At 44.8% G+C, this 15,237-nt stretch overlaps 1 protein-coding gene across 1 annotated transcript in view; it reads right to left on the bottom strand.

Annotated features, from left to right (window-relative positions):
* Window positions 1-935: 935 nt before the first annotated feature.
* Window positions 936-15,237, bottom strand: part of LOC110523013 (rho GTPase-activating protein 39-like) — a 187,976-nt gene continuing 173,674 nt past the window's right edge. The window contains exons 11-14 of the mRNA XM_036978529.2: window positions 6,547-6,746; window positions 4,541-4,632; window positions 3,037-3,206; window positions 936-2,897 (exon numbers count right to left, since the gene is read on the bottom strand). Coding sequence (XP_036834424.2) covers window positions 2,703-2,897; window positions 3,037-3,206; window positions 4,541-4,632; window positions 6,547-6,746 — 657 coding nt within the window. The 3' untranslated portion in view covers window positions 936-2,702. The remainder of the gene's footprint in view (window positions 2,898-3,036; window positions 3,207-4,540; window positions 4,633-6,546; window positions 6,747-15,237) is intronic.

Genomic DNA, 15,237 nt, shown 5'->3' with positions numbered 1-15,237 from the left:
GTTTAGTGGGCAGTAGTTGAAGTTGGGAAGTTATAGCTGGGTTTAGTGGGTAATAGTTGAAGTTGGGAGGTTATAGCTGGGTTTAGTGGGCAGTAGTTGAATTTGGGAAGTTATAGCTGGGTTTAGTGGGCAGTAGTTGAAGTTGGGAGGTTACAGCTGGGTTTAATGGGCCGTAGATGAAGTTGGGAGGTTATAGCTGGGTTTATTGGGTAGTAGTTGAAGTCGGGAGGTTATAGCTGGGTTTAATGGGCAGTAGTTGACATTGGGAGGTTATATCTGGGTTTAGCGGGCAGTAGTTGAAGTTGGGAGATTATAGCTGGGTTTAGTGGGCAGTAGTTGAAGTTGGGAGGTTATAGCGGGGCAGTAGTTGAAGTTGGGAAGTTACAGCTGGGTTTAGTGGGTAGTAGTTGAAGTTGGGAGGTTATAGCTGGGTTTAGTGGGCAGTAGTTGAAGTTGGGAGGTTATATCTGGGTTTAGCGGGCAGTAGTTGAAGTTGGGAGGTTATAGCTGGGTTTAGCGGGCAGTAGTTGAAGTTGGGAGGTTATAGCTGGGTTTAGTAGGCAGTAGTTGAAGTTGGGAGGTTATAGCTGGGTTTAGCGGGCAGTAGTTGAAGTTGGGAGGTTATAGCTGGGTTTAGCGGGCAGTAGTTGAAGTTGGGAGGTTATAGCTGGGTTTAGCGGGCAGTAGTTGAAGTTGAGAGGTTACAGCTGGGTTTAATGGGCAGTAGTTGAAGTTGGGAGGTTCTAGCTGGGTTTAGCGGGCAGTAGTTGAAGTTGGGAGGTTCTAGTTGGGTTTAGCGGGCAGTAGTTGACGTTGGGAGATTACAGCTGGGTTTAATGAGCAGTAGTTGAAGTTGGGAGGTTATAGCTGGGTTTAATGGGCAGTAGTTGACGTTGGGAGGTTATTGCTGGGTTTAGTGGGCAGTAGTTGACGTTGGGAGGTTATAGCTGGGTTTAGTGGGCAGTAGTTGAAGTTGGGAGGTTATAGCTGGGTTTAGCGGGCAGTAGTTGAAGTTGGGAGGTTATTGCTGGGTTTAGTGGGCAGTAGTTGACGTTGGGAGGTTATATCTGGGTTTAGCGGGCAGTAGTTGAAGTTGGGAGGTTACAGCTGGGTTTAGCGGGCAGTAGTTGAAGTTGGGAAGTTATAGCTGGGTTTAGTGGGTAATAGTTGAAGTTGGGAGGTTACAGCTGGGTTTAGTGGGCAGTAGTTGAAGTTGGGAGGTTATAGCTGGGTTTATTGGGTAGTAGTTGAAGTCGGGAGGTTATAGCTGGGTTTAATGGGCAGTAGTTGATGTTGGGAGGTTATATCTGGGTTTAGCGGGCAGTAGTTGAAGTTGGGAGGTTATAGCTGGGTTTAGTGGGCAGTAGTTGAAGTTGGGAGGTTTATAGCGGGGCAGTAGTTGAAGTTGGGAGGTTACAGCTGGGTTTAGTGGGTAGTAGTTGAAGTTGGGAGGTTATAGCTGGTTTTAGTGGGCAGTAGTTGAAGTTGGGAGGTTATATCTGGGTTTAGCGGGCAGTAGTTGAAGTTGGGAGGTGATAGCTGGGTTTTAGCGGGCAGTAGTTGAAGTTGGGAGGTTATAGCTGGGTTTAGTGGGCAGTAGTTGAAGTTGGGAGGTTATAGCTGGGTTTAGCGGGCAGTAGTTGAAGTTGAGAGGTTATAGCTGGGTTTAATGGGCAGTAGTTGAAGTTGGGAGGTTCTAGCTGGGTTTAGCGGGCAGTAGTTGAAGTTGGGAGGTTCTAGTTGGGTTTAGCGGGCAGTAGTTTAAGTTGGGAGATTACAGCTGGGTTTAATGGGCAGTAGTTGAAGTTGGGAGGTTATAGCTGGGTTTAGTGGGCAGTAGTTGAAGTTGGGAGATTATAGCTGGGTTTAGCGGGCAGTAGTTGAAGTTGGGAGGTTACAGCTGGGTTTAATGGGCAGTAGTTGAAGTTGAGAGGTTACAGCTGGGTTTAATGGGCAGTAGTTGAAGTTGGGAGGTTATAGCTGGGTTTAGCGGGCAGTAGTTGAAGTTGGGAGGTTCTAGCTGGGTTTAATGGGCAGTAGTTGAAGTTGGGAGGTTATAGCTGGGTTTAGTGGGCAGTAGTTGGAGTTGGGGGATGTCCCAACTAGTTGGTCGGGGGTACAGTTATTGTTGGGGGGCTATAGCAGGGTCTGGGGGGCCGGTGGGACCTTGGGATGTTTAAGGGTACAGTCGAAGTTGGGGGGTGTCCTGTGTGGTTGTTTCTGGTTGAGAAGTTAAAAGTGGGGGGCTATAGCAGGGAAGGGGATTGGGGTCCGATGATGTTGGTCTGGGGTACAGGAGCAGGGTTTGGGGGGCTATAACAGGGAGGGGGAAGGAGGTGGTCCCGTGTCATTGCCCTGGGGTACAGGAGCAGGGTTTGGGGGGGCTATAGCAGGGAGGTGGGGGTCCTGTATCGTTGGCCTGGGGTACAGGAGTTGGGTTTGGGGGGGCTATAGCAGGGAGGTTGGGGTCCTATGTCGTTGGCCTGGGTTGCAGAGGCAGGGTTTGGGGGGCTATAGCAGGGAGGTTGGGGTCCCGTGTCGTTGGCCTGGGGTGCAGAGGCAGGGTTTGGGGGGCTATAGCAGGGAGGTGAGGGGTCCTGTATCATTGGACTGGCGTACAGGAGCAGGGTTTGGGGGGGCTATAGCAGGGCGATAGGGGTCCTGTGTCGTTGGCCTCGGGTGATGGAGCAGGGTTTGGGGGGCTATAGCAATCTGTCCATGAAGCTAGTGTCGAGGCGCTGGATGAGCACGCGGATGAAGGACATCTCTTTGCGTGTGTTCTCAAAGATGATGCGTGGGTCGTCTGACTGGCAACGCAGGCAGTTAGGGGCCATCACCATGGCCAGGTTGTTCACATCCATCTTAGTGATCACCACGTTGGCAGGCTGGCCAAACACCTGGAGGGAGAGAGAGAGATGATGATGGGTGATTTTGATTGTGTGTGTGTTTGCTACCTATAGGAAGTGGGTGATGTTGAAGTTGATAGTGTGTATTTGGAACAGAAGATGAGTTCGGAGCAGATGATGTGTGTGTTACCTGTAGAAAGCGTATGAGGTAGCAGAGCACCAGTTTGTTGATGTGAGGAAGACCCATCACTACGTTGACTGCAGCCTCAGGGTCATCATAGTGAGTGATACACTCCTCATAGAACTCATGAGGAATCAACGGCTCCTCCAACTCCCTGTACCACAACTTCAACAGAGAGGCTTTTTGGGTTGTTGGGGGGTGGGGTGGGAATAAGGGGAGCAGAGAGGGGGGAGAGAGAAGGGGAAAAGGGGTAGAATTGGAAAAGGGAGACGGTGAGAAATAGTTATTTTTGGGCTCTAGCTATCTGTATGTACAGTTTTTTTACAAATTCATTGACAGTCCAATCAAGAGACAGAAACAGTTGACTGGTCAGACACACAGCCCCCCTCTACGCACTGACACTAATGCCTTAATCACACACAGAACAGACCAGAAGAACACCATCGCACTTCTCTATGTGTGAGTGTGTGCTCATCCATGTCTGTGTTGGTAATAGAGTTGTGACTGATGATGACCTCTGCCAACCTCCACACAGGATTGCTCCTTCTTTTCTGCTATGAAATCTATTTGATTGTTATTTATAAAAATTGCAGTAGTTTAGCAGCGGGCCCATTCAGTGTGTCAGTGTGGTGGGGGGAATGTGTGTGTGTGTGTGCTGGGGGTGGGTCATCCAATCATGTTGACCTGCTGCTGCAGCTCCTAATATGCTTTGGTGTTGGGGCTATTCATATTCAGAGAGAATTAGAGCACCGCAGAGGGCCTGAGGCTAGGGGAGGGTGGAAGAGAAGAGGGGGGGGGGGGCTGGGGCTAGGGGAGGGTTGGAAAGAAGGGGGAGGCCCTGGGGCTAGGGGAGGGTTGAAGAGAAAGTGGAGGCCCTGGGGCTAGGGGAGGGTTGGAGAGAAGGGGGAGGGCCTGGGGCTAAGGGAGAGTGGGAGAGAAGGTGGAGGGCCTGGGGCTAGGGGAGGGTGGGAGAGAAGGGAGAGGCCCTGGGGCTAGGGGAGGGTGGGAGAGAAGGGGGAGGTCCTGGGGCTAGGGGAGGGTGGGAGAGAAGGGGGAGGGCCTGGGGCTAGGGGAGGGTTGGAGAGAAGGGGGAGGGCCTGGGGCTAGGGGAGGGTGAGAGAGAAGGGGGAGGGCCTGGGGCTAGGGGAGGGTGAGAGAGAAGGGGGAGGGCCTGGGGCTAGGGGAGGGTGGGGTGGGAGAGAAGGGGGGGGGGCTCGGGCTAGGGGTGGGTGGGGTGGGATGAGAAGGGGGAGGGCCTGGGGCTAGGGGAGGGTGGGGTGGGAGAGAAGGGGAGGGTCTGGGGCTAGGGGAGGGTGGGATGGGAGAGAAGGGGAGGGCCTGGGGCTAGGGGAGGGTGGGGTGGGAAAGAAGAGGGGAGGGCCTGGGGCTAGGGGAGGGTGGGAGAGAAGGGGGAGGGCCTGGGGCTAGCGGAGGGTGCATAGCCATTACTATGTACCCGTAATCCCCATTTAAAGTGCCACCAGCCATCACTGGTGTACAGTGTGTGTATTACCTGGGATGTGTGGGTCCTCCAGGTCTGTGGGGATCTTCCATTGGTCCACTTGCAGTTTGAGAGCGTTGACCTCATCTATGTCACCTGGAACCCTGTGAGGTCAGGGGTCAGAAACACATTAGACTCCTCCTTCCTTCCTCACAGCATTTCTATCCCTTTACCAATCCCTCTAGCTCATTCATGTATTGCTCTTCCTTTGTCTGGTCTCCATTAAGTACTAGGGCCCAGATTAACAAAACCTTCTTAAGATATTTCTTCTTAACTGACTTTTTTCCTCAACTATTTTATTGGTCATATACACATGTTTAGCAGATATTGTGGGTGTAACGAAATGTTTGTTAAGCAACATACTATTCCTCAAAAAGGTTATTGGAAATGTTCTTGCGCTATTTCTTCTGTTTCTCTGTAAGCAAAAAGTTAAGAAGAAATTAGATTCTTGAAAATAAAGTTGTTGGAAATGAAATTCCAAGATAGCTAAACCATTGTCTTAAACTCAGGGCAGTGAGAGAAAAAGCTCATGAAAGCAATTGAACATGTTAATTCACTCAAACTTCATCTGAAAGTTTCAGTATTGATTATTTTAAACCCAAGAACACGTTTTAGAACAGTAATATCAGTATGAAATATGCTAACATGATTGCCATTGCTAGCTAGATAGCTAGCTAAAACGGTTGCCTAACGACAAGAAGATATTTGAGAAATTTGTAAGAAAATCATTACATCTTAAAACCTGTTAAAGAGGCTGCGAATTTTTGCAGCTTTTTGTTAAAAATCGCGCAACATTTCAACGTCCTGCTACTCATGCCAGGAATATAGTATATGCATATGATTAGTATGTGTGGATAGAAAACACTCTGAAGTTTATACAACTGGTTAAATCATGTCTATGACTATAACAGAACGTGTTTAGCAGGAAAAATCCCAAGGAAAACTGTTCACAAAAAAAAAAAAAAAAATATCCCTCCGCCAGTCTCTGTATTGTCTATGGCAAGGGAAAATAGATAGGGCCCTGTTTACAATGCCTCCAGCTCCCACACGATGTCGCCAGTACTGTCAATTGATTTTAAATTAATCTTTGGTAAATAAAAATGAGGAATAGGCACTTCCTGTCGTCGAGCACACCAGAGGAAGTTATGAAAGAGAGAATGTGGACCATGATTTCAAAACGTGCTGCTATTGAATACAGATCGCCCCGTGATCAATTTGATTGATTATTAACGTTTACTAATACCTAAAGTTGGGTTACAAAAGGAGTTTGAAGTGTTTTGTCAAAGTTTATAGGTAACTTTTTTAATTTAAAAAAATTACGGTGCGTTTTGGAACGGTGCTTTTTCATGGATTAGACGGGCTTCATAAATGGACATTTTGGGTATACATGGACGGATTTAATCGGAAAAAAAATACCCAATTGTGATGTTTATGGGACATATAGGAGTGCCAACAAAGAAGCTCGTCAAAGGTAATGAATGTTTTATATTTTATTTCTGCGTTTCGTGTAGCGCCGGCTACGCTAATTATTTTGTTTACGTCCCCTTTGGGTATTTCGGGGGTTGCATGCTATCAGATAATAGCTTCTCATGCTTTCGCCGAAAAGCATTTTAAAAATCTGACATGTTGGCTAGATTCACAACGAGTGTAGCTTTAATGGAGTACCCTGCATGTGTGTTTTAATGAAAGTTTGAGTTGTATCGAGTACTATTAGTTGTCACTCTGAAATTTCCGCTGATGTCCGCTGATGTTGATCCCTGTACAGGGACAGCAGCCGTAAGATAATGTTGAGGAATTGCACTTACGAACTATCTTATGAACTTCTTATTTTTTTTCTTAAGAAACTTCTTAAGTTTTTGCGTAAGAAGTGTTTTGTGAATCTGGGCCCAGGATCTTCACTGACAGGCATGTCTAATACTACTAACTCCTCCCTCCTTCCCTTTACCCCACTTCCCCTCCTCCCTCTCGCCCTCCCTACCTCTCTCCCTAGTGTTAGTGAGTGAGAGGTAGGTACTGACCTGAAGATGCCCTCTATTTGGTCTCCATTAAGACCCAAGACCTCCTCAGAGAGGCGTGTCTGGACCCAGGGCAGCTGGCTGTCGGGGTAACGCTCCTTCTGCAGTGACATCACTTCCTCCAGGGAAGAGCCAAACATGGAGGGGCTGAAGATGGCATTCCTGGCGTGTTTGATCTCCTCCAGACACGGCTTCAGCAACCCCTGGATTACAACACAGGCAGATACGTCAATCAATCTATCAATTAATCAATAAATCAAATGTATTTTATAACGCCCTTTTTACTTCAGCAGTTGTCACAAAGTGCTTAAAGTTATCCGGCCTAAATGCCAGAGCATGCAATGCAGAGGCAGAAGTGGCCTGGAAAAGTTCCATAGAAGGAAGGAACCTAGAGAGGAACCAGGTTCAGAGAGGTGGCCCATCCTTTTCGGGTAGAGATTTAGAGTACATTTGTTTTTTTCTATAAACTAGGGTACCAATGAGGATTTCCTACACTGGACATTAATGATACAAAGGGGGAACATGGCTATATTCAATACAATCAACAAGTTGATTTAAAATCTATCTTTAACCCTTTATCATGGTTGGTTTTTCAGTGGCAGGGACTGGGAGACTAGTCAGGATCGAGGCAAAGTACAGAGAGATCCTTGATGAAAACCTGCTCCAGAGTGCTCAAGACCTCAGACTGGGGAGAAGTTTCACCTTCCAACAGGACAACGACCCTAAACACACAGCCAAGACAATACAGGAGTTGCTTCAGGACAATTCGCTGAATGTCCTTGAGTGGCCCAGCCAGTGCTCGGACTTGAACCCAATCTAACATCTCTGGAGACCTGAAAATAGCTTTGCAGCAACAGTCCCCATCCAACCTGAGAGAACTTGAGAGGATCTGCAGAGAAGAATGGGAGAAACTCCCCAAAAACAGGTGTGCCAAGCTTGTAGCATCATACCCAACAAGACTCAATGCTGTAATTGATGCTAAAGGTGTTTCAACAAAGTACTGAGTAAAGGGTCTGAAAACGTATGTAAATGTTATATCAGTTAAAAAAAATAAAAAATAAAAATTAAATGAACATTTCTGCCATAATATAAAACTACGACTCTTGAGGCAAAGCCCAAAGTCACATATTACACACTATGTTTAGCAACTGTGTGTTTACTGAAAAATAATGGTATTCATAAATGTATCTAAACTCATAATTAAAAAATATGTTGGATTCAAGTCTCCATCTCAAACAAAAAGAAAAGTTAAAGAATATGATTAAATCAAATCAAACTGTATTAAAGTGCATTTAAAGTTTTATTCGATTTGTTCCTATTCTTTAACTTTTCAATTTTTAGTTGAAATGGAGACTTGAATCAAACATATCAATTCTACATTTTAAAAGAGAGCATGGTTAAAGGATGAGGAAAAGAGAGCATGGTTAAAGGATGGGGAAAAGAGAGCATGGTTAAAGGATGAGGAAAAGAGAGCATGGTTAAAGGATGAGGAAAAGAGAGCATGGTTAAAGGATGAGGAAAAGAGAGCATGGTTAAAGGATGAGGAAAAGAGAGCATGGTTAAAGGATGAGGAAAAGAGAGCATGGTTAAAGGATGAGGAAAAGAGAGCATGGTTAAAGGATGAGGAAAAGAGAGCATGGTTAAAGGATGAGGAAAAGAGAGCATGGTTAAAGGATGGGGAAAAGAGAGCCTGGTTAAAGGATGGGGAAAAGAGAGCATGGTTAAAGGATGAGGAAAAGAGAGCATGGTTAAAGGATGGGGAAAAGAGAGCCTGGTTAAAGGATGGGGAAAAGAGAGCATGGTTAAAGGATGAGGAAAAGAGAGCCTGGTTAAAGGATGGGGAAAAGAGAGCATGGTTAAAGGATGAGGAAAAGAGAGCATGGTTAAAGGATGAGGAAAAGAGAGCATGGTTAAAGGATGGGGAAAAGAGAGCATGGTTAAAGGATGAGGAAAAGGGAAAAGAGAGCATGGTTAAAGGATGAGGAAAAGAGAGCATGGTTAAAGGATGGGGAAAAGAGAGCATGGTTAAAGGATGGGGAAAAGAGAGCATGGTTAAAGGATGGGGAAAAGAGAGCATGGTTAAAGGATGAGGAAAAGAGAGCATGGTGAAAGGCTGAGGAAAAGGGAAAAGAGAGCATGGTTAAAGGATGAGGAAAAGAGAGCATGGTTAAAGGATGGGGAAAAGAAAGCATGGTTAAAGGATGAGGAAAAGAGAGCATGGTTAAAGGATGAGGAAAAGAGAGCATGGTTAAAGGATGGGGAAAAGAGAGCATGGTTAAAGGATGAGGAAAAGAGAGCATGGTTAAAGGATGGGGAAAAGAGAGCATGGTTAAAGGATGAGGAAAAGAGAGCATGGTTAAAGGATGAGGAAAAGAGAGCATGGTTAAAGGATGAGGAAAAGAGAGCATGGTTAAAGGATGAGGAAAAGAGAGCATGGTTAAAGGATGGGGAAAAGAGAGCATGGTTAAAGGATGAGGAAAAGGGAAGAGAGAGAGAGAGAGAGGGAAAGAGAGCATGGTTAAAGGATGGGGAAAAGAGAGCATGGTTAAAGGATGAGGAAAAGAGAGCATGGTTAAAGGATGAGGAAAAGAGAGCATGGTTAAAGGATGGGGAAAGAGAGCATGGTTAAAGGATGAGGAAAAGAGAGCATGGTTAAAGGATGAGGAAAAGAGAGCCTGGTTAAAGGATGGGGAAAAGAGAGCATGGTTAAAGGATGAGGAAAAGAGAGCATGGTTAAAGGATGAGGAAAAGAGAGCATGGTTAAAGGATGGGGAAAAGAGAGCATGGTTAAAGGATGGGGAAAAGAGAGCCTGGTTAAAGGATGAGGAAAAGAGAGCATGGTTAAAGGATGAGGAAAAGAGAGCATGGTTAAAGGATGAGGAAAAGAGAGCATGGTTAAAGGATGGGGAAAAGAGAGCATGGTTAAAGGATGAGGAAAAGAGAGCATGGTTAAAGGATGAGGAAAAGAGAGCATGGTTAAAGGATGAGGAAAAGAGAGCATGGTTAAAGGATGAGGAAAAGAGAGCATGGTTAAAGGATGGGGAAAAGAGAGCATGGTTAAAGGATGAGGAAAAGAGAGCATGGTTAAAGGATGAGGAAAAGAGAGCATGGTTAAAGGATGAGGAAAAGAGAGCATGGTTAAAGGATGAGGAAAAGAGAGCATGGTTAAAGGATGAGGAAAAGAGAGCATGGTTAAAGGATGAGGAAAAGAGAGCATGGTTAAAGGATGAGGAAAAGAGAGCATGGTTAAAGGATGAGGAAAAGAGAGCATGGTTAAAGGATGGGGAAAAGAGAGCCTGGTTAAAGGATGGGGAAAAGAGAGCATGGTTAAAGGATGAGGAAAAGAGAGCATGGTTAATGGATGGGGAAAAGAGAGCATGGTTAAAGGATGGGGAAAAGAGAGCATGGTTAAAGGATGGGGAAAAGAGAGCATGGTTAAAGGATGGGGAAAAGAGAGCATGGTTAAAGGATGAGGAAAAGAGAGCATGGTTAAAGGATGGGGAAAAGAGAGCATGGTTAAAGGATGAGGAAAAGGGAAAAGAGAGCATGGTTAAAGGATGAGGAAAAGAGAGCATGGTTAAAGGATGAGGAAAAGAGAGCATGGTTAAAGGATGGGGAAAAGAGAGCATGGTTAAAGGATGGGGAAAAGAGAGCATGGTTAAAGGATGAGGAAAAGAGAGCATGGTTAAAGGATGGGGAAAAGGGAAAAGAGAGCATGGTTAAAGGATGAGGAAAAGAGAGCATGGTTAAAGGATGAGGAAAAGGGAAAAGAGAGCATGGTTAAAGGATGAGGAAAAGAGAGCATGGTTAAAGGATGGGGAAAAGAGAGCATGGTTAAAGGATGGGGAAAAGAGAGCATGGTTAAAGGATGGGGAAAAGAGAGCATGGTTAAAGGATGAGGAAAAGAGAGCATGGTTAAAGGATGGGGAAAAGAGAGCATGGTTAAAGGATGAGGAAAAGAGAGCATGGTTAAAGGATGAGGAAAAGAGAGCATGGTTAAAGGATGGGGAAAAGAGAGCATGGTTAAAGGATGAGGAAAAGAGAGCCTGGTTAAAGGATGGGGAAAAGAGAGCATGGTTAAAGGATGGGGAAAAGAGAGCATGGTTAAAGGATGAGGAAAAGGGAAGAGAGAGAGAGAGAGAGGGAAAGAGAGCATGGTTAAAGGATGGGGAAAAGGGAAAAGAGAGCATGGTTAAAGGATGAGGAAAAGAGAGCATGGTTAAAGGATGGGGAAAAGAGAGCATGGTTAAAGGATGAGGAAAAGGGAAGAGAGAGAGAGAGAGAGGGAAAGAGAGCATGGTTAAAGGATGAGGAAAAGGGAAGAGAGAGAGAGAGAGAGGGAAAGAGAGCATGGTTAAAGGATGGGGAAAAGGGAAAAGAGAGCATGGTTAAAGGATGAGGAAAAGAGAGCATGGTTAAAGGATGGGGAAAAGAGAGCATGGTTAAAGGATGAGGAAAAGAGAGCATGGTTAAAGGATGAGGAAAAGAGAGCATGGTTAAAGGATGGGGAAAAGAGAGCATGGTTAAAGGATGAGGAAAAGAGAGCCTGGTTAAAGGATGGGGAAAAGAGAGCATGGTTAAAGGATGGGGAAAAGAGAGCATGGTTAAAGGATGAGGAAAAGAGAGCATGGTTAAAGGATGAGGAAAAGAGAGCCTGGTTAAAGGATGGGGAAAAGAGAGCATGGTTAAAGGATGGGGAAAAGGGAAGAGAGAGAGAGAGAGAGGGAAAGAGAGCATGGTTAAAGGATGAGGAAAAGAGAGCATGGTTAAAGGATGAGGAAAAGAGAGCATGGTTAAAGGATGGGGAAAAGAGAGCATGGTTAAAGGATGGGGAAAAGAGAGCATGGTTAAAGGATGAGGAAAAGAGAGCATGGTTAAAGGATGGGGAAAAGGGAAAAGAGAGCATGGTTAAAGGATGAGGAAAAGAGAGCATGGTTAAAGGATGAGGAAAAGGGAAAAGAGAGCATGGTTAAAGGATGAGGAAAAGAGAGCATGGTTAAAGGATGGGGAAAAGAGAGCATGGTTAAAGGATGGGGAAAAGAGAGCATGGTTAAAGGATGGGGAAAAGAGAGCATGGTTAAAGGATGAGGAAAAGAGAGCATGGTTAAAGGATGGGGAAAAGAGAGCATGGTTAAAGGATGAGGAAAAGAGAGCATGGTTAAAGGATGAGGAAAAGAGAGCATGGTTAAAGGATGGGGAAAAGAGAGCATGGTTAAAGGATGAGGAAAAGAGAGCCAGGTTAAAGGATGGGGAAAAGAGAGCATGGTTAAAGGATGGGGAAAAGAGAGCATGGTTAAAGGATGAGGAAAAGGGAAGAGAGAGAGAGAGAGAGGGAAAGAGAGCATGGTTAAAGGATGGGGAAAAGGGAAATGAGAGCATGGTTAAAGGATGAGGAAAAGAGAGCATGGTTAAAGGATGGGGAAAAGAGAGCATGGTTAAAGGATGAGGAAAAGGGAAGAGAGAGAGAGAGAGAGGGAAAGAGAGCATGGTTAAAGGATGAGGAAAAGGGAAGAGAGAGAGAGAGAGAGGGAAAGAGAGCATGGTTAAAGGATGGGGAAAAGGGAAAAGAGAGCATGGTTAAAGGATGAGGAAAAGAGAGCATGGTTAAAGGATGGGGAAAAGAGAGCATGGTTAAAGGATGAGGAAAAGAGAGCATGGTTAAAGGATGAGGAAAAGAGAGCATGGTTAAAGGATGGGGAAAAGAGAGCATGGTTAAAGGATGAGGAAAAGAGAGCCTGGTTAAAGGATGGGGAAAAGAGAGCATGGTTAAAGGATGGGGAAAAGAGAGCATGGTTAAAGGATGAGGAAAAGAGAGCATGGTTAAAGGATGAGGAAAAGAGAGCCTGGTTAAAGGATGGGGAAAAGAGAGCATGGTTAAAGGATGGGGAAAAGAGAGCATGGTTAAAGGATGAGGAAAAGAGAGCATGGTTAAAGGATGAGGAAAAGAGAGCCTGGTTAAAGGATGGGGAAAAGAGAGCATGGTTAAAGGATGAGGAAAAGAGAGCCTGGTTAAAGGATGAGGAAAAGAGAGCATGGTTAAAGGATGGGGAAAAGAGAGCATGGTTAAAGGATGGGGAAAAGAGAGCATGGTTAAAGGATGAGGAAAAGAGAGCATGGTTAAAGGATGGGGAAAAGAGAGCATGGTTAAAAGATGGGGAAAAGAGAGCATGGTTAAAGGATGAGAAAAGAGATCATGGTTAAAGGATGAGGAAAAGAGAGCATGGTTAAAGAATGAGGAAAAGAGAGCATGGTTAAAGGATGAGGAAAAGAGAGCATGGTTAAAGGATGAGGAAAAGAGAGCATGGTTAAAGGATGAGAAAAGAGAGCATGGTTAAAGGATGAGGAAAATAGAGGATGGTTAAAGGATGAGGAAAAGAGAGCATGGTTAAAGGATGAGGAAAAGAGAGCATGGTTAAAGGATGAGGAAAAGAGAGCATGGTTAAAGGATGGGGAAAAGAGAGCATGGTTAAAGGATGAGGAAAAGAGAGCATGGTTAAAGGATGGGGAAAAGAGAGCATGGTTAAAGGATGAGGAAAAGAGAGCATGGTTAAAGGATGAGGAAAAGAGAGCATGGTTAAAGGATGGGGAAAAGAGAGCATGGTTAAAGGATGAGGAAAAGAGAGCATGGTTAAAGGATGAGGAAAAGAGAGCATGGTTAAAGGATGAGGAAAAGAGAGCATGGTTAAAGGATGGGGAAAAGAGAAAAGAGAGCATGGTTAAAGGATGGGGAAAAGAGAGCATGGTTAAAGGATGGGGAAAAGGGAAAAGAGAGCATGGTTAAAGGATGGGGAAAAGAGAGCATGGTTAAAGGATGGGGAAAAGAGAGCATGGTTAAAGGATGAGGAAAAGAGAGCATGGTTAAAGGATGAGGAAAAGAGAGCATGGTTAAAGGATGGGGAAAAGAGAAAAGAGAGCATGGTTAAAGGATGAGGAAAAGAGAGCATGGTTAAAGGATGGGGAAAAGAGAGCATCGTTAAAGGATGAGGAAAAGAGAAAAGAGAGCATGGTTAAAGGATGGGGAAAGAGAGCATGGTTAAAGGATGAGAAAAGAGAGCATAGTTAAAGGATGAGGAAAAGAGAGCATGGTTAAAGGATGAGGAAAAGAGAGCATGGTTAAAGGATGAGGAAAAGAGAGCATGGTTAAAGGATGAGGAAAAGAGAGCATGGTTAAAGGATGGGGAAAAGAGAGCATGGTTAAAGGATGAGGAAAAGAGAGCATGGTTAAAGGATGAGGAAAAGAGAGCATGGTTAAAGGATGAGGAAAAGAGAGCATGGTTAAAGGATGGGGAAAAGAGAAAAGAGAGCATGGTTAAAGGATGAGGAAAAGAGAGCATGGTTAAAGGATGAGGAAAAGAGAGCATGGTTAAAGGATGAGGAAAAGAGAGCATGGTTAAAGGATGGGGAAAAGAGAGCATGGTTAAAGGATGAGGAAAAGAGAGCATGGTTAAAGGATGGGGAAAAGAGAGTATGGTTAAAGGATGGGGAAAAGAGAAAAGAGAGCATGGTTAAAGGATGGGGAAAAGAGAGCATGGTTAAAGGATGAGGAAAAGAGAGCATGGTTAAAGGATGGGGAAAAGAGAAAAGAGAGCATGGTTAAAGGATGGGGAAAAGAGAAAAGAGAGCATGGTTAAAGGATGAGGAAAAGAGAGCATGGTTAAAGGATGAGGAAAAGAGAGCATGGTTAAAGGATGAGGAAAAGAGAGCATGGTTAAAGGATGAGGAAAAGAGAGCATGGTTAAAGGATGAGGAAAAGAGAGCATGTTTAAAGGATGAGGAAAAGAGAGCATGGTTAAAGGATGGGGAAAAGAGAGCATGGTTAAAGGATGAGGAAAAGAGAGCATGGTTAAAGGATGAGGAAAAGAGAGCATGGTTAAAGGATGAGGAAAAGAGAGCATGGTTAAAGGATGAGGAAAAGAGAGCATGGTTAAAGGATGGGGAAAAGAGAGCATGGTTAAAGGATGGGGAAAAGAGAGCATGGTTAAAGGATGAGGAAAAGAGAGCATGGTTAAAGGATGAGGAAAAGGGAAAAGAGAGCATGGTTAAAGGATGAGGAAAAGAGAGCATGGTTAAAGGATGAGGAAAAGAGAGCATGGTTAAAGGATGAGGAAAAGAGAGCCTGGTTAAAGGATGAGGAAAAGAGAGCATGGTTAAAGGATGAGGAAAAGAGAGCATGGTTAAAGGATGAGGAAAAGAGAGCATGGTTAAAGGATGAGGAAAAGAGAGCATGGTTAAAGGATGGGGAAAAGAGAGCATGGTTAAAGGATGAGGAAAAGAGAGCATGGTTAAAGGATGAGGAAAAGAGAGCATGGTTAAAGGATGAGGAAAAGAGAGCATGGTTAAAGGATGAGGAAAAGAGAGCATGGTTAAAGGATGGGGAAAAGAGAGCATGGTTAAAGGATGGGGAAAAGAGAGCATGGTTAAAGGATGAGGAAAAGAGAGCATGGTGAAAGGCTGAGGAAAAGGGAAAAGAGAGCATGGTTAAAGGATGGGGAAAAGAGAGCATGGTTAAAGGATGGGGAAAAGAGAGCATGGTTAAAGGATGAGGAAAAGAGAGCATGGTTAAAGGATGAGGAAAAGGGAAAAGAGAGCATGGTTAAAGGATGGGGAAAAGAGAGCATGGTTAAAGGATGGGGAAAAGAGAGCATGGTTAAAGGATGGGGAAAATAGAGCATGGTTAAAGGATGAGGAAAAGAG

This window comes from Oncorhynchus mykiss, chromosome 5 (assembly GCF_057628025.1).
Source record: "Oncorhynchus mykiss isolate SJ-2025 chromosome 5, ASM5762802v1, whole genome shotgun sequence".
NCBI classification, from domain to species: Eukaryota; Metazoa; Chordata; class Actinopteri; order Salmoniformes; family Salmonidae; genus Oncorhynchus; species Oncorhynchus mykiss.
This window is presented reverse-complemented; position numbering and strand designations above follow the sequence as displayed.